General features: G+C 42.5%; 1 protein-coding gene across 2 annotated transcripts in view; it reads left to right on the top strand.

Annotated features, from left to right (window-relative positions):
- The window catches only part of TPGS2 (tubulin polyglutamylase complex subunit 2), a 66,518-nt gene that overhangs the window by 14,519 nt on the left and 30,048 nt on the right, over positions 1–21,951 (top strand). For both annotated transcript variants that reach the window (XM_040264879.1, XM_040264878.1), the window contains exon 2: positions 9,340–9,419. In XM_040264879.1, the coding sequence (XP_040120813.1) occupies positions 9,340–9,419 (80 nt within the window). The remainder of the gene's footprint in view (positions 1–9,339; positions 9,420–21,951) is intronic.

Here is a 21,951-nt window from a genome sequence, read left to right as displayed (position 1 = left end):
TGGAAGCTGTACTCTTAAAAACTTCAGTATGCTTAAGCCACATTTCACAAGTTTATTCTCTGCAGTAAGTATACCTCCTTCCATCCAAATAGCCCCATGTGTGGGTAGGATGGCATATGCATACTGGGAATCTGTGTAAACATGTAGGATTTTCCCTGTCCCATGCTGAAAGGCTCAGGTGAGGACTGTCAACTCCTCTTTGGGGGCAGGAGTCCCAGTGGGTAGCTTCTCACTTCTGTGACTTGGGTCTGGGAAGTTACTGCATATCCACCAGACTTTTCCCCCTTCTCGTAAAACTGCTCCCATCTCTGAGAGGTTAACTTTCTCAGTTGGGGCAACTGGAATGATCATGTCTATGGTTTCTATATGATCATGTTCCAGGGACCCCTATCCTGTAGCAGGGTGGCAGGATTTAGTGTGTGATAGGTTTTAAGGTAACAACTGGGTTGTCTAAAAGCATAGCCAGAACTTGAATTGACTTTCCAGGGGATAACTACTCTGTTCCCTTCCCTTCAGTTCAGCTCAGCCGCTCAGTCATGTCCGACTCCTTGTGACCCCATGAATCGCAGCACCTCCCTGTCCATCACCAACTCCCGGAGTTCACCCAAACTCATGTCCATTGAGTCGATGATGCCATCCAGCCATCTCATCCTCTGTCATCCCCTTCTCCTCCTGCCCTCAATCCCTCCCAGCATCAGAGTCTTTTCCAATGAGTCAAGACTTCACATCAAGTGGCCAAAGTATTGGAGTTTCAGCTTTAGCATCAGTCCTTCCAAAGAACACCCAGGACTGATCTCCTCTAGAATGGACTGGTTGGATTTCCTTGCAGTCCAAGGGACTCTCAAGAGTCTTCTCCAACACCACAGTTCAAAAGCATCAATTCTTCGGTGCTCAGCTTTCTTCACAGCCCAACTCTCACATCCATACATGACCACTGAAAAAACCATAGCCTTGACTGCTTGGACCTTTGTTGGCAAAGTAATGTCTCTGCTTTTCAATATGCTATCTAGGTTGGTCATAACTTTCCTTCCAAGGAGTAAGTGTCTTTTAATTTCATGGCTGCAATCACCATCTGCAGTGATTTTGGAGCCCCCCCAAAACAAAGTCTGACACTGTTTCCACTGTTTCCCCATCTATTTCCCATGAAGTGATGGGACCAGATGCCATGATCTTCAGTTTCTGAATGTTGAGCTTTAGGCCAACTTTTTCACTCTCCTCTTACATCAAGAGGCTTTTGAGTTCCTCTTCACTTTCTACCATAAGGGTGGTGTCATCGGCATATCTGAGGTTATTGATATTTCTCCCAGCAATCTTGATTCCAGCTTGTGCTTCTTCCAGCCCAGCATTTCTCATGATGTACTCTGCATATAAGTTAAACAAGCAGGGTGACAATAGACAGCCTTGACGTACTCCTTTTCTTCCATGGCCATTTCTAACCGTTGCTTCCTGACCTGCATATAGGTTTCTCAAGAGGCAGGTCAGGTGATCTGGTATTCCATTCTCTTTCAGAATTTTCCACAGTGTATTATGATCCACACAGTCAAAAGCTTTGGCATAGTCAATAAAGCAGAAATAGAAGGTTTTCTGGAACGCTCTTGCTTTTCCCATGATCCATTGGATGTTGGCAATTTGATCTCTGGTACCTCTGCCTTTTCTAAACCAGCTTGAACATCTGGAAGTTCACGATTCACATATTGCTGAAGCCTGGCTTGGAGAATTTTGAGCACTACTTTACTAGCGTGTGAGATGAGTGCAATTGTGCAGTAGTTTGAGCATTCTTTGGCATTGCCTTTCTTTGGGACTGGATTGAAAACTGACCTTTTCCAGTCCTGTGGCCACTGCTAAGTTTTCCAAATTTGCTGGCATATTGAGTGCAGCACTTTCACAGCATCATCTTCCAGGATTTGAAATAGCTCAACTGGAATTCTGTTCCCTTAGAACTTACCAAAACCTGAACCTGATGTGCGAGGCAAGCTAAAGTGTTAGGTGCAGTCACCTTGCAAGAGGAACTATGGTCTGAAGCACCAGGTACAAGGTCTCTGCACATGGTATCCTATAAGCAAATGAAACTAGACCAAGGCCAAAGGGAAAAAAAATGTTACAGTTTATCTTATCATCGAGATTCTATTTTTATTTCCTGAGAATTGTTAGTGAGCTTTGCCCATGACACTATGCAAATTTTCGACTCTCAAAAGGAAAGCAGATTTTTAGTGATTTAGGCAGATTGGGAAAAACAGCCTTATCAACGTAGAATACATGCAGAGGCCAGATTCCCAGCATCAACCAGAGATGAACCCTACAAGCTAGTCCTTCTAAAGAACCTCAGGTTGGCCATGTACAGTCTACTCCACTCTACCCACCCATCCCCCAAGCCCTCCAGGTGCCTCACCTTCAAGCCCTAGCTTCATGTATTATCTTTACCTAATTCTTTGATTTGTGTAATAAACTCTTGTTCTCTTTGAATAATCTTATATAGTCTTAAGTTTTCTTTTCCATCTCTAAAGAACTTTAACGTCTTTGGAATCTTGGGTTCCAAAACCTCTACTACTTTTTGTCTGGCTCTGTGGCCACAATTTTTAAGTAATATTAATGACCATTTCGTCTGATCTGCACACATTCATTTGTCCTGAAGGTGAACCCACAGAAGCAAACTCTGTCTATCAGGTTTTTTAGTGGCAGACCATAGAATACATAGCTTGTTAAAGGCTGGAAATACACTCTAGCTAGTTAAGGCAGGAAGGACTTGAGAGGCATTAGCCCATAAAATAATTGGGAGATTAAACAGAGCAGATTCTAGGCTGAGAACCAACCAAACTGTGAAAAGGATGCTAAATGGGACATACCTGCAGCTAGGAAGCCGTAGAATTGAGAAATTGCTGCTGCTTCTGCCACACTACAACTCTCAACCCCATGAGATCAAAATACCTTTGCAACTACGCTTGTAAAAAGAGCCCATCAGCCTACTTACCCCTCTACCTCACCTGCTCCTTCTCTCCTTCCAGGTTTTATGCCAGCGGGTTTCCCTGCAGAAAGCACCGCCTCCAGCAGGCGCCTAGCTGCAGTGGGATCTAGGAAATGTAGTCTTTAGCCAGCTGGTCAATAAAATACAGGAAAGCACAGGAGGAAGGAGCAGGAGTAGGTATTAATCAAGCCAGTCTGCCGGAACGGCCATGTCATCCTTCACAGCCCAGGTTAGCTATGCATAGTTTATGACATTTCCATCACTTTTTCAGTCTTTATCTTCCTCCCTCCAACCTAATTTCTGTGACCCACAGGATCAATATATTACCCAATTTAATATGTAATATATATTATTATCTTGAAGTTTTCACTGTTGATTCATGTTTGTCTAACCAGGCAATGAGTTTCTTGAGACAGTATCTCCTTAAATTCCTAATCTCTGGCAAAAATTTTTCCCAAGCTGAGGACATGCCAGGTCCTCATTAAATATCTGAGATTATTGACTCTGAAACTGTTTTCTACTAGGGAGTGAGTTCCAGTTATTTATTGCTGGGTAACAAACCATCCCCAAACAGTGGGTTGAAACAGCAATTTAGTCTCTCTCCCATTCCTGTGGGCTGACTGGGCTTAGGTGGGACTGTCTGCATTTCACGTCTCAGACATTTGCAATGAGATTGCAGCTAGGACTGGAATTACCTTATGGCTCAACTCGACTGGAAGTCCAATATGGCTTCAGCACTCACATATCTGGCCCCTCAAGGCTCCCCAGCATGGCCTCTTTGTCCAGAAGAGTAGCTTGGATTCAGTTTGTGATGGCTCAGAGCAGAAAGAAAGGAAACGGGGACTGCCAGCCGTCTTGAAGTCCAAAACTTGCATGATGTCTCTTTGCCATATTTTATTGGTCAGGGAAGTCACAGACTAACCCCTGTTAACCCCTCTTCACAGAAGCAGAGAAATAGACTTCACCTCTCAATAGGGGACTGATATGGGTGGCAGAGAAGGAAGAAAGTGATAGCACCCAACTTTGGAGTAAGTTACCACAGAAAGTATTCATCCGTGTCATGCCATAGGTATCTAGAGCAAACCATGCTGTGTCTGAAGACCTGACTTTCTTCATTCAGTATTTCATTTCATACTCTGCTGTATGGATTATTCCAGCCAGGCAGCTCATAAATGCTTGTCATTGGTCACCAAGGCAGGAGAGTAGAATTGGCTATGTCTGATTGTTGGGTCTGTGGAGCACTCCCTTTTTCATTAGTTGAAAGCTTCCCATGGTGGGTTTCTCTGCTTCAAGGAAAGGACTTTCTTCAACTCTGTGAATTCCTTCACCAGCAACAATCATATGTGACACCTCTTCTTGATGTGATGACATCTAACAATCCTAAAATGGACTGGTATAACACATTGTACCTTAACTATGAACATAATGTGACTTTTAATTTTGATTACATTTTAACTTGGTTTAATGACTTTTTTGCCTTACATCTGTAACTGTATAATGGGGTTTGTTTCTAACAGTCTGAAAGCTTTTATGTTACAAATGGTTGTTAAGCTCCTATGAATGCCACAACCTCCTCCAACTATACTTGGGGTCCCTGGATCAGAGACCTTCAAATGAGGGTAAGGCGAATATGCTGCCAGAACAATTTAGTCCAGAGCTAATGATTGCACAACAAAATTCATCTTGCTCACAGGTATGTTTTTCCATAAGCTCTGTACTAATGATTAAATAATAACAATGCATCTTGCTCAAGGACATTTTTCTTCTTAACAAGAACCCTCTGACTCATCTTACCTTTAGATGTATGTTGTGGGAGTGGATCTGGTAAGACCTTTCTATCGTTAGTTCTAATCTTGTTCCTTTAAAATGTATGTTGTGGGAATGGGTCTGATAAAAGTATATAAGGCCTTGATAAGAGTAGCAAGTGAAACACTCTCTCTCCCTCTTCTGATGTCTATGTCAGAAGCTTTTTCTGTCCTTTTACACTATAATAAAACTTCTGCCACACAAAAGCTTTGAGTGATCAAGCCTGGTACCTGATCCTGAAGCTAAATCTTCTTCTTTGGAGATCACGAATCCAACGTCATTCACTGTTAGCTATCATCTTGGGGGCTCTGCAGATGACACTGAAGAGGAACTAAAAAGCCTCTTGATGAAAGTAAAAGAGGAGGGTGAAAAGGCTGGATTAAAACTCAACATTCAAAAAACTAAAATCATGTCATCTGGTCCTATCACTTCATGGCAAATAGATGGGGAAACAATGGAAACAGTGAGGGACTTTATTTTCCTGGGCTCCAAAATCACTGCAGATGGTGACTGCAGCCTTGAAATTTTTTTTTTTTTTTTTACTTTACCATATTGTATTGGTTTTGCCATACATCAACATGAATCCACCACGGGTGTACACGTGTTCCCAATCCTGAACTCCCCTCCCTCCTCCCTCCCTGTACCATCCCTCTGGGTCATCCCAGTGCACCAGCCCCAAGCATCCTGTATCCTGTATCTAACCTAGACTGGCGATTCATTTCTTATATGATATTACACATGTTTCAATGCCATTCTCCCAAATCATCCCACCCTCTCCCTCTCCCACAGAGTCCAAAAGACTTTCTATACATCTGTGTCTCTTTTGCTGTCTCGCATACAGGGTTATCGTTATCATCTTTCTAAATTCCATATATATGCGTTAGTATACTGTATTGGTGTTTTTCTTTCTGGCTTACTTCACTCTGTATAATCAGCTCCAGTTTCATCCACCTCATTAGAACTGATTCAAATATATTCTTTTTAATGGCTAATACTCCATTGTGTATATGTACCACAGCTTTCTTATCCATTCATCTGCTGATGGACATCTAGGTTGCTTCCATGTCCTGGCTATTATAAACAGTGTGCAGCCTTGAAATTAAAAGATGCTTGCTCCTTGGAAGAAAAGCTATGACAAACCTAGACAGCATATTAAAAAGCAGAGACATTACTTTACTGACAAATGTGTGTATACTCAAAGCTATGGTTTTTCCAGTAGTCATATGTGGATGTGAGAGTTGGACCAAAAAGAAAGCTGAGCGCCGAAGAATTGATGCTTTTGAACCGTGGTGTTGGATAAGATTCTTGAGAGTCCCTTGGACAGCAAGGAGATCAAACCAGTCAATCCTGAAGGAAATCATCCCTGAATATTCATTGGAAGGACTCATGCTGAAGCTGAAGCTCCAATACTTTGGCCACCTGATGCGAGGAACTGACTCACTGGAAAAGACCCTGATGCTTGGAAAGAATGAAGGCAGGAGGAGAAGGGAATGACAGAGGATGAGATGGTTGGATGGTATCACCGATACAATGAACATGAGTTTGAGCAAGCTCCAGAAGTTGGTGATGAACAGGGAAGCAAAGAGTCAGACACAACTGAGCATCTGAACTGAGTCAGATACTACTTCTCATGTCACATGTTATTAATAATAAACCACACACAACTTGTTATTGCTAGTATTTCTAAATATCCTCATGATTTTTTGGTTATCTGTGTTATTATGATTTATAATAAATATATATTTAGACTTTGTCACTGTTTCAGGCACAGAGTTCCTAAAACCCCTGGAATTTCCTAAGTGATAAAAGAAGGTGCCTTTTGTTAATAAGGTGACTGGAAAGCCCTTGGGTAACCTAAAGATGGGGCCAGTTCCCAAGGGAACCAACCAGGATTAAAGGGCTGGAACTTTCACTCCCCCACCTGATTTACATGGAGGGGAGAGAGTCTGGAGGTTGAGTCATTTGCCAATGGCCAGTTATTTAGTCAAGCATGTCTGTGTAATGAAGCCTCCATAAAAAACCAAAAGAGTGCAGGGAGTTTCCAGTCTGGTTAGCCAGACACTTCCTCATGCCACTGTGCCAGGCCCCAAATTCGACAAGGACAGAAGCCCCTTTGTTCAGGACCCAGCCCTACACATCTTATCTCCCTGTTGATCTGTAATATCCTTTAAAATAAACCAGTATTCCAGTGAATAAATGGGTTTCCTGAGTTCTATGAGCCCCTGTATCAGACTCATCAAACCCAAGGGAAGGATCATAGGAACTCCTGATTTATAGGCAGTCCGTCAGAAGCACAGATAACAGCCTGGACCTGCAGTTAGCATCTGAAGTAAGGGCAGGCTTGTGGGAATGAGCTCTTAACCTGTGGGATGTGAGGCTTTCTCCTGGTAGAGTCAGGATTGAGTTGAATTGTAAAACACTCGGCTGGTGTCAGAATTGCTTGGTGGTGTGAAGAACTTTCCCTCATGTTGGAATTAACTACTAAGGCAATACAGTAGAGAAAACATTAGGCTTGGTACCTGCACCTGTGGTCAGAGATTTAGTTCTGTGAAATAATTAATGTAATATCACTGAACCTGTTTCCTTTTCTTTAATGATGCCGGCTTCACATGATTGTTGAGTCAATGAGATAACTTATACCAGTTTCCAGAAATACAGCATTATAGAAATGGAATTTATTGTGTGTCCCTGTCTTCCTCACCCCCAGTACCTCCTCCTTATCAGTGCTGAAGTATTGGATAGCAGAGTCTCTGCGGTGGGTACTTCCTAAGCAACTTGTTATATGAAAGTTTTTAAAGTCAGTATGTTAACCAGTTGTCCTATCCTGGAGATGTACAAAGATTAAAAATGGTATGTTGTCATCTGTGCTACATCACAGCGTTTCTGTCTGAGCCTGTAGCCCTTCCACGTAGGTCTGTTACAAGCTGAAGGATGGTGTGTTTGTGTCTCTCTCAGCCTACTTACTGATAGTGTTGCTGTCGGCTAGGAATACCTGAGGCACTCACCTGGGCCTATACTACTTGGATGAGCCCCACAGACATTTCCCAGACTGAAGCTGATGTAGTGGTTGGACCAAACATTGTGGGTTTTGTTATGACTGAAGATATACCTCAGCAGCAACCATTGGGGAACCTTGAAAAAAATTTTTTTTTATTATACACAGGTCCTGGAGGGTACATTGGTATGCCCACAGCCACACAGCCAGATAGCCGGGAGTGAGTGAACAGACCTGGGTCTTTGCTTTTATTAGGGCCCCAGAGTTGTATGTCTAGGGTTTTGCAGGTTTACACTTTATTGGTGGATTTAAAACTTAACAGGGGGAATTAGGACATCTGAAGGGAAAAGGTGACTCATTCAAGTAATCAGTTATCCAGGTTGCCCAGGGCTTTCTAAAAGGGGAACTTTGTGAGTGGGGGGTGGCCTCATTCCTCATCTAGTTGTTTAGTTAGTAACTGTGTCATACAACTGGTAATTTGTTTATTCAAGATGGATGTATTTGAAATGGATGCCTCAGCAAAACTTAGTGCCAGGTACTTACATTATGTGTGTGTCCTCTTGTAGCCCTAGGCATTAGATTGCACTGTGAGTATAGTCAGATGACATCCCTATGTAACCAGCTGTGTTGTGGGCCAAGAATTCTGTATTCTTCAGTCCTACTGTAGGTAGAGTACTGGGTTGCCAAGGCTAATTAAAGCTAGACTCTGCATTTGCGTAGGATAATTGCTTTAATGAGCTATGCCAGGGGGCATGTAGTGACTTTTGAACATATTCTTCATTTTTCAACTAGACCCATACTTGGAGTCAGAGGACTGGCTTTGTGGTTTAACCTCTCAACCTCGGTGTCCTTGCTGTAAAATTGAATAATGGCATTTATTATCTACTGTCTTAGTTTTGGTGGAGCAGTGCCAAATGAGACCACCCTTAAAGGGATAAAACAGTGTCTTCCATCCTGACCAGTCAGGGGCATAACAAGGACTCACCGCAGGTCAAATGGCTTGAAGCTCACTGGTTTTCTGCCACAGTACCGTGCTTCCCAACACGTTAGAAAGAACCTTGAACAGAAGGCAGAAGAAAAATTGTGTATACGGTACTTTTCACTTTTCCAAAGTATCTTCGTTTCCATTTCCTCTTCTGTTTCTTCATTCCTGTTTTTGCTTCACTTATTGAGGAAAGTATTATTGTAATTCTTGTCTTACTAATGCAGAAGGAAGTGAGCACTCATCTAAGGTCACACAGCTAGTGAATGCGTAAAGCATGACTAGGATGGTGGAGTCCCGATTTCTTAGCTAGTATATTGGGCTGTTGCTGCATTCCAAGATTTGACTCTTCTGAAAACTTCAGGAAAACTTTGATATGTGGAAAGGATACTGGCATAATTATCACTAGAAGACTACATGGTCTTAGCTTATGGGACCGACTGCTTTTGAGGGACCAGCTGCTTTTATTACAGGGGTAACAAATGCTCCTCAGAGGGATCTGGTATTCCAAGAGCAGACCAACGGTTCATCAACCTTTCTGGTAGAAATATGTGAGAATGGACCAACTATTCCACTCTCTGCTTCCTCTTCCAGAATCATCCCCAGGTGTGACAGAGGTGACCATCATAGAAAAGCCACCTGCTGAACGTCACATGATTTCTTCATGGGAACAAGTAAGTGTCACCCTGTTGAATCCTCACCTCCCAACAAAGAGTGGTCAACTTAAATGCCCCTGAGAAGGAAAGACTGGACAGGAGACTTTCTCTTATCTCAGGCCACAGCTACCTTCAAGTTAGAGTTCATCTTTCTCTCTGTTTCTGTCCAGGGCTTTTAACACTCCCTTCCATTCCATGCCATCTCTCCAACATGGAGCATCTCCTCTGAGCCTGTCTTAAGGAGGCAGTGGAACATTTGAAGTTGTATATATATACAGCAAAGCTGAAAATCTGGCAAGGAAAGAAGGAATTAAATATTCATAAGCATGCTGGGCAGAACGTGGTTAAGTGTTGCAGAGAAGTACTAACCAGATTAATAGCGAATGCTTTCCAACCCTCCTCTGAACTTTCATTCATTCATTTATTCAGTAAAAGATTTAAGCTCCTAAAATGGGCCAGGCATTGTGCTTGATGTTGAGTCCTAGAGATTCGGGGGTAATCAATAAAGAACACAGTTTCCTACCTCTTGATCTTGTCAGAGACATAGTATAAGTCATCCCAAGTATAATTACAAAGCAGATCAAGCTCTGTGAAAGAGAGGTTATGGGAGCATTGTCAGGAGGCCTGACCTAGTCTGGAGGTTGAGGAATATTTTTCCCAAAGAAGTTATGAGATGTTGTTAACCAGATAGATGAGATATGCGAAGAAGATCCTTTGAGCCTGTGTGAAGGCTTCAAGATAGGAAGGATTACATTTTTGAGAGCATAAAGGGGGTCCGTGTGGCTAGAGCACAGGAGAATGAGGGAGGGAGGTAGATAAGGACCAGGACATGCTTCTCAGACCATCAGGATTTTGTTCTTTATATTTACCAAGGGAAGCCACTGAAATGTTTTAAGCAGAGAATTCAGATTTCTGTTTTGGAAAATAACTGGCTGAGTAGCAAGCAGCAAATGGATCTGACTAGGGAGTACAAGGTCACCTTGTCACTGAGTGAGTGCTGCTGCCATATCAGGTAAATTATTTCATTTAATCCTCATAATAACCCTGGCAAGATCAGTGTCGATATCTCTGTGTAATAAATGAAAAATGTGAGGGTCAGAGAGGTCAAAGAATTTGTCCGGGGCCACATAGCTACCAAGTAGCAGAGCCTGGACTGTCTGCCTCTAAGCACATGCCCTTTCTGCTCTACCGGACTACCCCTCCTATGGAGGGCAACACTGTGGCGGCCTTGCCCTCGCCAGCCCGGCAGCCCCCAGGAATGTGGGCATGGTCAGTCCCTGTGAAGAGCTCCCACCCTCCCAGGGCTGAGCAGTGGCTTCACTGGTGTATCAGTAGTTGGTAATTAAGGTTTCTCTCCATGACCTCTGCTCAGCAGCACCTCAGCTCTTAGCATGGACTCACTCAGCTTCTGCTCCCATTTTTACTCACAGTACCTAAGAGAAAACGAAATTCCAGGGCAACGTCTACTGTTAAGCTCTTACTAGCTAATGGTGCTGGTACAGCTGTGGCTATGCCAGCCAGGCCTGTAGACTTCGTGGATTACATCCCTTCTTATTCTTAAAAGGTTTGAGTCAGGGCTATAGGGAAAACTGCCTTGGGACTCTGTAAGAATGAGAACCTCAAGTTTTTCTGTCTGCTGAAGAGGAGATTCCTAGCTTAGAAACCCAGGTTCATAGTTCAGGATGTTTTCTGTCTGCTGAAGAGGAGATTCCTAGGTTAGAAACCCAGGTTCATAGGTCAGGATGGGAGGATGAGAGGACAGGAATGCATTTTCTGGGATGGAACACCATTAAAGCTGGGTCGTGATGTCACTTATTGAGGTAGTTTTTGAGGCATAGTCTTCCTGTGTCTTATACTGGTTATTTCCCAGAATTCTCTAAGATGACTTGGTGCATTTGTTCCAGTTTTACTTATGATATCATGGTTTATTCATTTGTAGCATGCCTTCCATGACTGCTTTTTATATCTAGTGACACTGAGAACTAATCTGCCTCTTGGACAATGCAACTTTTGGGGGTTCCCATTTAGCTTAGGCTGATATGAGGAGAATACAGTTGTAGAACTGGATAAATAGCCATCAGCAGATTGGAAGAATTAAAGGATATGCACGAGAGAAATAGATTTTTAACTAACTGAGACAGCCAATAGAACATTTTCTTCAGACATATTGAGTTGGGGGAAGTTTTGCAGTAATTGCAGCACACAGGCTCAGTAGTTGTGGTTCACAGGCCCAGTTGCTCTGAGGCATGTGGAATCTTCCTAGACCAAAGGTTGAGCCTATGTCCTGTACATTGGCAGGCAGATTCTTAACTACCGGACCACCAGGGAAGTCCCTGGGTTTTTTTTTGTTGTCGTTGTAGTTATTGAGTTGTGTGAGCTCTTTGTATATTTTGGAAATTGAGCCCTTGTTAGTCTCAGCATTTGCAAATATTTTCTCCCAGTTTGTACCTAACTTGTCTTTTCCTTTTGTTTATGGTATTCTTTGCTATGCAAAAGCTTTAATTTCGATTAGGTCTCATTTGTTTATTTTTGCCTTGGGATCCCTCAGAAAACATTGGTATGATTTATGTCAGAGAATGTTTTGCCTATATTGTCTTCTAGGAGTTTTGTGATGTCATGTCGTATAGTTTTAAGTCATAACCCATTTTGAGTTATTTTTGTGTATGATCTGAGGGTGTGTCCTAACTCCACAGATTTACATGCAGCTGGTTGTTCCACTTCTCCAGTACCGCTTGCTGAAGAGACTATCTTTCCCCATTTTATATTCTTGCCTCTTTTATCAAAGATTAATTATCTATAGGTGTGCAGTTTATTTCTGGGCTCTCTATTCTATTCCATTGATCCATATGTCTGTCTGTTTTTATACCAGTCTCACACTGCTTTGATTACTATACCTTTTTAGTATTGTCTGAAGCAAAGAAATAGAGGAAAACAACAGAATGGGAAAGACTAGAGATCTCTTCAAGAAAAGTAGAGATACCAAGGGAACATGTCATGCAAAGATGGGCTCGATAAAGGATGGAAATGGTATGGACCTAACAGAAGCAGAAGATATTAAGAAGAGGTGGCAAGAATACACAGAAGAACTGTACAAAAAAGATCTTCACAACCCAGATAATCATTATGGTGATTATGATGGCCCTCACCTAGAGCCAGACATCCTGGAATGTGAAGTCAAGTGGGCCTTAGAAAGCATCTCTACGAACAAAGCTAGTGGAGGTGATGGGATTCCAGTTGAGCTATTTCAGATCCTAAAGGATGATGCTGTGAAAGTGCTGCACTCAATATGCCAGCAAGTTTGGAAAAGTCAGCAGTGGCCACAGGACTGGAAAAGGTCAGTTTTCATTCCAATCCCAAAGAAAGGCAATGCCAAAGAATGCTCAAACTACCACACAATTGCACTCATCTCACATGCTAGTAAAGTAATGCTCAAAATTCTCCAGGCCAGGCTTCAGCAATATGTGAACCATGAAATTCCAGATGTTCAAGCTGGTTTTAGAAAAGGCAGAGGAACCAGAGATCAAATTGCCAACATCCGCTGGATCATCGAAAAAGGAAGAGAGTTCCAGAAAACCTATTTCTGCTTTATTGACTGTGCCAAAGCCTTTGACTGTGTGGATCACAATAAACTGTGGAAAATTCTGAAAGAGATGGGAATACCAGACCACCTGATCTGCCTCTTGAGAAACCTATATGCAGGTCAGGAAGCAACAGTTAGAACTAGACATGGAACAACAGACTGGTTCCAAATAGGAAATGGAGTACGTCAAGGCTGTATATTGTCACCCTGCTTATTTAACTTCTATGCAGAGTACATCATGAGAAACGCTGGGCTGGAAGAAGCACAAGCTGGAATCAAGATTGCTGGGAGAAATATCAATAACCTCAGATATGCAGATGACACCACCCTTATGGCAGAAAGTGAAGAGGAACTCAAAAGCTTTTTGATGAAAGTGAAAGAGGAGAGTGAAAAAGTTGGCTTAAAGCTCAACATTCAGATAACGAAGATCATGGCATCCGGTCCCATCACTTCATGGGAAATAGATGGGGAAACAGTGGAAACAGTGTCAGACTTTATTTTTTTGGGCTCTGAAATCACTGCAGATGGTGATTGCAGCCATGAAATTAAAAGACACTTACTCCTTGGAAGGAAAGTTATGACCAACCTAGATAGCATGTTGAAAAGCAGAGACATTACTTTGCCAACAAAGGTCCAACCAGTCAAGGCTATGGTTTTTCCAGTGCCTTTTCCAGTCATGTATGGATGTGAGAGTTGGGCTGTGAAGAAAGCTGAGCACCAAAGAATTGATGCTTTTGAACTGTGGTGTTGGAGAAGACTCTTGAGAGTCCCTTGGACTGCAAGGAGATCCAACCAGTCTATTCTAAAGGAGATCAGTCCTGGGTGTTCTTTGGAAGGACTGATGCTAAAGCTGAAACTCCAATATTTTGGCTACCTGATGTGAAGTCTTGACTCATTGGAAAAGACTCTGATGCTGGAAAGGATTGGGAGCAGGAGGAGAAGGGGATGACAGAGGATGCAATGGCTAGACGGCATCCCCGACTCGATGGACATGAGTGTGAGTGAACTCCGGGAGTTGGTGTTGGACAGGGAGGCCTGGTGTGCTGCAATTCATGGGGTCGCAAAGAGTCAGACACGACTGAGCGACTGAACTGAACTGAAGTCTAGAAAGGTTATGCCTCCTGCTTTGTTCTTTTTCCCTAGGATTGCTTTGGCAATTCTGAATCTTTTATGGTTCCATATAAATTTTAGAACTATTTGTTCTTGTTCTGTGAAAAATGTTTTGGGTAATTTGATAGCAATCAGATTGGATCTGTGGATTGGGCTTAGGTAGTACAGCCATTCTAACCATATTAATTCTTCTAGACCAAGAATATGGGATAGCTTTCCAGTTTTTTGAATCATCTTCAGTTTCCTTCACTAATATTTTGTAGTTCTCAGCGTATAAGTCTTTCACTTTCTTGATGAGGTTATACCTATTCTTTTTTTTTTTTTTTGGATGTGACTTTCAAAGGGACCATTTACATTCCCTTTTCTGATATTTCATTGTCTGTTTAAAGAAATGCAGCTGATTCCTGTGTCCTGCTACCTTGCTGAATTTGTTTATCACTTCTAGTCTTGTTTTGTGTGGTCTTTAGGGTTTTCTGTATATAGTGTCATGCCATCTTCATATAATGACAATTTTATCCCTCTCTTTCCAATTTGAAATGGGCTTCCCAGGTGGCACTAGTGGTAAGGAACCCACCTGCCAGCACAAGATGTGAGAGATGCAGATTCAATCCCTGGATCAGGAAGATTCCCGGAGGAGGGCATGGCAACCCACTCCAGTATTCTAGCCTGGAGAATCCCATGGACAGAGGAGCCTGGCAGGCTACAGTCCATAGAGTTGCACAGAGTCAGACATGACTGAAGTGACTTAGCAAGCACCAGTTTGAATTTGAATTCTTTTCCTTGTCTGATTGTTCTGGCTAGGACTTATACTGTGTTGACTAGAAGTAGTGAGAATAGGAATCCTTGTCTTCTTCCAGAATTTAGTGGGAATGCTTTCAGGTTTTCACTGTTGAGTATCGTCCTAGCTGTGAGTTTGTCGTAAATAGCTTTTATTATGTTGAAATATGTTCCCACTGTACCCACTTCGGTAAGAATTTTTATCATGAATGGATATTTAATTTCACTGAATGCTTTTTTCATCTATTGAGATGACTGTGTGGTTTTTGTCTTATCATCACATTGATTCATTTGTGTATGATGAACCATTCTTGTATGATTTAATCCTTGGATGAACCCAGCTTTGTTGTAGTATATGATCTTTTTTATGTATTACTAGATCTGGTTTGCTAATATTTTGTTGAGCATTTTTGCATTTATATTCATGAAAGATATTGGCTTATAATTTTCTCTTCTTTTTGTATTGCCTTTGTCTGGTTTTGTTATCAGGTGATGGTGACTTCCTAGAATGTCTTTAGAGTTGTTCCTACCTCTTCGATCTTTTGGCAGTTTGAGAAATATCTGTGTAAGTTCTTCCTCACATGTTTGGTAAAATTCACCTGTGAAACTATCTGGCCCTGGACTTTCTTGTAGGGAGGTTTTTTTTTGTTTGTTTGTTTGTTTGTTTTTATTACAGATTCTATTTCACTTCTAGGGATTGGTTTGTTCAAGTTACCTATTTCCTCTTGATTCAGTTTTGGTGGGCTGTGTGTTTCTAGAAAGTTGTCCATTTCTTCTAGGTTGCCAAATTTCGTTGACATATAGTGTTCATATAATTGACATATAATTGTTCTCTTATAGCTTTTTGTCTTTCTGATGTATCATTTCTTGTTTTGACTATTTGAATCTTCTCTCTTTTCTTCTTGTGAGCCTGGCCAGATATTTGTCAGTTTTGTTTAACCTTTCAGAAAACCAGCTCTTTGGTTTCTATTAATTTTTTTCTATTGTTTTTTAGTCTCTATTTCCTCTCTGATATTTATTATTTCCTTCCTTCTGCTGACTTTAAGTTTTGTTTGTTCTTCTTTAACTAGTTCTTTTAGGTGGTGGATTAGGCTGTTTGAGATTTTTCTTGTTTCTTAAAGTCCTGTATTGATATGAAATTTCCTCTAAGAAGTGCTTTTGCTGTATCCCATAGAATTTGTATAGTTGTATTTTCATTGTCATTTGCTTCAAGGTATTTTTAAAAATTTCTTCTTTAATTGTTGACCTGTCGGTTTTTAAATAGCATATTGTTTAGTCTCCATATAACTTTTTTTTCTCATTTCTTTTTCTGTGGTTGAGTTCTGGTTTCATACCATTGTGGTCAGAAAAGATCCTTGAAATAATTTCTATACTCTTAAATTTGTTGAAGCTTATTTTGTGCCCTAGGGTGTGATCAGTCTTAGAGAATGTTACATGTGCACTTGAAAAGAATGTGTATTCTGTTTTTTTTTTTTAATGCAATGTCCTGGAAATATAAATTAAATCTAACTGTTCCATTTTGTCACTTAGGATCTCTGTTACCTTGTTGATTTTCTGTCTCAAAGATCTGTCCACTGATGTGAGAGGGGTGTTAAAGTTCCATACTATTATTGTATTCCCATCAACTTCTCCTTTTATATCTGTTAGTACTTTTATGTATTTGGGTGCTTCTATATTGGGTGTCTGGGTGCTAAAATTACTGCAGATGGTGACTATAGCCATGAAATTATAAGATGATTGCTTCTTGGCAGGAAAGCTGTGACAAACCTAGACCCTGTGTGACAAGGCAAAGCCATCACTTTGCTGACAGAGGTCCATATAGTCAAGGCTATGGTCTTTGCAGGGGTCATGTACAGATGTGAGAGCTGGACAGTAAAGAAGGCAGAACACTGAGGAATTGATGCATTCAAACTGTGGTGCTGGAGAAGACTCTTTGAGAGTCCCTTGGGCAGCAAGGAGATCTAAACAGTTAATCTTAAAGGAAATCAACCCTGAATGTTCTTTGGGAGAACTGATGCTGAAGCTGAAGCTCCAGTACTTTGGCCACCTGAGGCAAACAGCTGATTCATCAGAAAAGACCCTGATGCTGGGAAGGACTGAAAGCAGAAGAGGGTGACAGAGGATGAGATGGTTGGATGGCATCACTGATTCATTGGACATCAACTTGGGCAAACTCTGGGAGGTGGTGAGGGACAGAGAAGCCTGGTGTGCTGCAGTCTGGGGGGTCACGAAGAGTCGGACACAACTTGGCGACTGAGCAGCAGCATCATATTGGGTGTGCAAGGAGTCGGGCACGACTGAGCATGAGCGTACAGTACATGTGTTGGGCACACATTTGTAAACGAGTATAATATCCGATCCTTATATCGATCCTTTTATCTTTATGAAGTGTCTTTCTTTATCTTTCTTTGTAGCCTTTGATCTAAAGTATATTTTGCCTGATGGGAGTTTTATGACCCTCTTGTAGCTTTCTTGTGATTTCCATTTGCACGAAATGTCTTTTTTCTTCCCCTCACTTCAGTCTGTGTTTGTCCTTTGCTCTAAAGTGAGTCTCTTGTGGACAGCATATTGTTTATTTAATATGCCACTCTGTGTCTTTTGACTGGAGCATTTAGCCCATTGACATTTAAGACAGTTATTGATAGATATGTTTTTATTGCCATATTAAACCCTATTTTCATGTTTTTTTATTTTATATTTATATTTTCCTGATTTTATATTTCTTTGTCCCTTTCTGTTTTTTCTTTTGTAGTTTTATGATTTTCTTTTGTTTCACACTTATGTTCTCTTCTCTTTGGTTTTTGGGAATGCATTGTATGTTTTTGCTTTGTAGTTACCCTGTTTTCAAGTTTGTTAACTCCTTCTTGTACTTACTTGCCTTAGACTTATAGTCATATAGACTCAAACACATTCTTGGAAAAAAAGATCTACATTTTCTTACTCTTATTTCCCACATTTTATGATTTTGATCCTCTTTTACATCTTCATATTCATCATTTTGCTGTTCATTGTCTTTATCACTTTCACAGAAATTTAATTTATTTTTTAAATCAGTGTACTGGCTTATTTAAGTGATTTACTCTTTCCTTAGATTCTTACTACTTTCTCTATTTAGAGAAAATCTTTTAATATTCTGTTTAGGATAGGTTTAGTATTGCTATATTCTTTGAATTTTTGCTTATCTGAGAAATCCTTAATCTCTCTTTCTATTCTAAATGATAATCCTGTTGGGCAGAGGATTCTAGATTGCAGATTTTTCCCTTTCAGGACTTTGAATATATCTTGCCCCACTCCCTTTTGGTCTGCAGCTGTTTCTGTAGAGAAATCAGCTGGTAGCCTTATTGGGGTTCCCTCTTTGTTAACTTAACTCTTTGTTTTTCTCTTGCTGCCTTTAGAATTGTCCCTTTAACTTTGGCCATTTTTATTATGTCTTGGGGTAGGTCTGTTTGCATTTAGCTTGTTTGGGACCCTCTATGCTTCTTGTACCTGGATATTGTTTCCTTCTTTATGTTTGGGATGTTTTCAGTCACAGTTTGTTCAAATGCATTTTCAATCCCCTTTTCTTTATCTTCTCCTTCTGGGATTCCTATTCTGTGTACATTGGCATGCTCCATATTATCCCATAGGTCTCTCACACTGCTTTCATTTCTTTAAATTTGGCTTTCTGTCTGCTGTTCTGCTTGGTTGATTTCCATTATTCTATCTCCCAGATCATTTATTCATTCTTATGCATTATTCATTCAGCTTTTCATTACCTTTAGCTCAGCTTTTGTCTCAGTGAGTGAATTTTCTAATTTTTCTTGGCTTCTCCTTATAGTTCCTAGTTTCCTTTTACAGTAATCTGCATTTCTCTCAATAGTCCTTAACTTCTTCAGTATTTTTATTATCTCCTTTTTGAACTCATTGTCTATTAGAATGAAGAGGTCTGTTTCATTGCTTATTCAAGATCAAGGGGAATTCTCTTGATCTTTTATTCGAGAGTGGTCCCCTACTTCATTTTGCTTATATTTCTCTTGCTATGTGAGTTTAGGAGAAACAATTATCTGTTGTGGTCTTGGAGGGCTATTTTTATGGAGGAGCATCCCTCTGTAGCCTGTGTAGGTTTAATATTTTTTGATGTGAGAGCTGTTTTGGGTATTGATTCCTGTTGCCTCTTTCCTCAGTGTGTGCTGGCCACTGTCTCTTTGATAGGAGGAGTGACTGGTGTCATGGCGGCCAGAGCCTCCCTGGTTGTTGGTCAGGGCTTCCTCCTTGCTCTGTGGTTGTGCTGCCCTGTGGGAGCTGAGTCTGTTCTCTCGCTGTTGGAGTAGAAGCCCCCAGACCCATTTCTGGGCTTTGGTGGAGGGAGATGGAATGGGAGCACTCTCACTGGGAGAAGAGCCGGAGCTGCCCCCCACCCCACACCCCCACTCCCACCGTGAGTGAGCTTTGCTGTGCCAGCTGTCATCTGTTCTGCCGCCTTACAAAGTGCTCTGTGGCTGGCACTGCCCTGGGCCCCATCTCAACCTTGGGAATGCCAGCAACTGGCCCTGGTGCCCCCCGGGCGTTGTTTCCACAGGACCACCAGTGCAGATCAACCAGAGTCAGGTCCCAGGTCCACATTCATCACTCATCTGGACCACAGTGGGAGCTACAAAGACAGCTCAGACCCTGGCCCAGCCCCGTCCCCAAGTGCATGTGCCCGCAAAGCCCATGACTGCTGAGCCCACACCCGTTCCAGCCATGGACACACCCAGTGTCTACTCTGAGGTCCTACAGGCACTGAATTTACAAAGCCAGTGGCAGAGGTGTAAGATTGTGGCTTGCACAACCACAGGGTTAGATTTCAGCCCTACTTCCCTAGTTGCATGGCTTCTGAGGCTCAGCTATGGTTTTAGCCCCACCTCTGCAAGTGGGCAACCTGCTGGCATTTACTCCCACCACCCCCAAGATGGTGACTGGGCCACAAGAGCTTTTGGAGACGGGAGCCCCTTAGGCAGCATCTGGGAAGACATGTTCTCACAGGGCCCGCAGAAGCAGGGCCAGTACACAGAGAAAGCGGCTATGATGTCAGCCTCGCCCCCCACTTCATGCTCCACTTAACAGTGGTGCTTTGCTTCTGTTTCCCACCTGGGTTTCTTCCATGAACACCCCCGGCTGCAGCTACACCACGCTCCAGCCCTTTCAGGCTATCTCTGCACAGCCAACAGTGGTCCCCTTCCCGCCTCCATTCTCTACCCCTCAAGTTCCAGTGCCAGCCCCACTCACACCAGCAGACCTTTCCTCTCAGGCTGGGATGCACAGGGCAGTGCTGCGGGCCCTCTGCAAGCCTTCCTCTGTGCTGCCTATTGCAGCCTAATTGCTGGGTTCCCCTCTGAGCCTCTGAAGCTCGCTCTCTGTCCTAGCTCCTCTCCCTGCTGCTTAGGTGGCTTCATCCTGTGGGAACATTTCCTCTTCCCCCCAACACTCCCCCTGCCAGGGGTGCAGGTCCCATCCTGCTCCCTCTTCTCGTTTCTTTTTTCTTACCCAGTTACATGGGGCTCTTTCATGTCCTCTCAGGGGGTTGAGGTCTTCTGGTAGTGTTCAGCAGGGGTTCTGTGAGAACTGTTTCATTTGTAGATGTATTTTTGATGTACTTGTGGGAGGAGGTGAGTTCCACATCCTTTTATTCTGCCGTCTTGTTTGGTGTTAGTGTTATAGAAAGATTCATCCACTTCTAACATTTCATGATTCTTTGCTGCAAATGCAGGAAGAAAAGGTTAAAACTAAAGCCTAAATGGCTATCTATATCTGCTGCAATCTCCTAAAATTAGAAAAAAAAAATAGACAACCTCTTTTTATTTTAATGCATTTCACCATTTTTTTGTTGTTGTTCTTTAAACAACAGTTTCAGTCTGCTTGGTTTTGTGCAGTTTCATGATTTACGTTCCCTTTGCCTGCAACCTGCTTTTTATAATGATGGTAGTTAATGAAATGTCTGCACCAAGCTTTTCATCTTTTGCGCACTGTGAAGGCATCTGCCTCTTAATTCTCATAGCATCCCAGGGTCAGGAGAGTTCTGTTTTTAAACATTTCAGTGACATTTCATAGTTCCAGAGTACAGTACAATTCTTGGTTAGACTTTTCAATTTCCAGATAAAAATTCAATTTACTAATGGTGAAACTATGGCTCAGGAGACCAAACAGTTTGCCAGAACATCATCTCTTCTCTTTTTAGTCTCACTTTTTCTAAAGTCTTCAGGGTGGATTCTGAACCTTCTTGCAGATGTGTCCCCTCACATACCCCTGCTCTGAATGCATTGTAAGGATCCCAGATGGGAGAGAGCAGCCTGCAACACCTTGTCACCATGGTCCCTCACACTGAGTGCTCACTCTGCCCCCATAGTTCTTCTGTGACAGGTAAGTCCCCCTCCCGCTCTCCAGGGCCTCCCTTCCTCCGTCCAGACCAGCAGCTGCCTGAGAGGGTCTTCCCCACCTCTTCAAAACTAAGAACAAAAATAAAACTTTCAACCTTACGTGTATTTTGAGAGGGAGACTGATGGTTGTGTGGAGAAAGAGTGGGTGCCTCTCTGAGTCTTCAGCAACTCAGCTCTGTCCCCAAACTTGGATACCCCAGCCACCAAGACAACAGGTTCCGGTTAACCAGGCCTTCCCCATCTGCTTAGGAAGGAGTTTGAGAATGCACCGGAGAGTTCTCCGGGGATCTCACCCCATCCTTCCACAGCCCTTGCTGGCTCTCTCCTCCCGGAGAAGAGTTTCAGTAGGCACAGGTGTCCTCCCTGCCTGAGGTTTCCAGTTAGGTCTCAGTGCTCCGCATCAGTGGCCATCCTGGGCAGCCCTTCCTCTGCTTTTGTTGCACATGGACTCATAGGAACCTGCCCACTGCGGATAAGCACCTACGGAAACAAGGATTTCCATATTCTGGCTGTGGCTCTTTGCTGAACTGATCCTCCCTCCCTGGCCGCCCCCACCCCCTAGTGAAGTGGCCTCTGAAAGACAGGGAATGATGGGGCACAGGATTCTCAGAAGTACAGCAGGTGAGCAGGAGGCCATAGACGGGCTCAGGCAGTGCTCAGGAAGGCTGCAGGAATCAAGCTGATGACT

Source organism: Oryx dammah, unplaced genomic scaffold (genome assembly GCF_014754425.2).
Source record: "Oryx dammah isolate SB20612 unplaced genomic scaffold, SCBI_Odam_1.1 HiC_scaffold_22, whole genome shotgun sequence".
Lineage (NCBI taxonomy): Eukaryota > Metazoa > Chordata > Mammalia > Artiodactyla > Bovidae > Oryx > Oryx dammah.
This window is presented reverse-complemented; position numbering and strand designations above follow the sequence as displayed.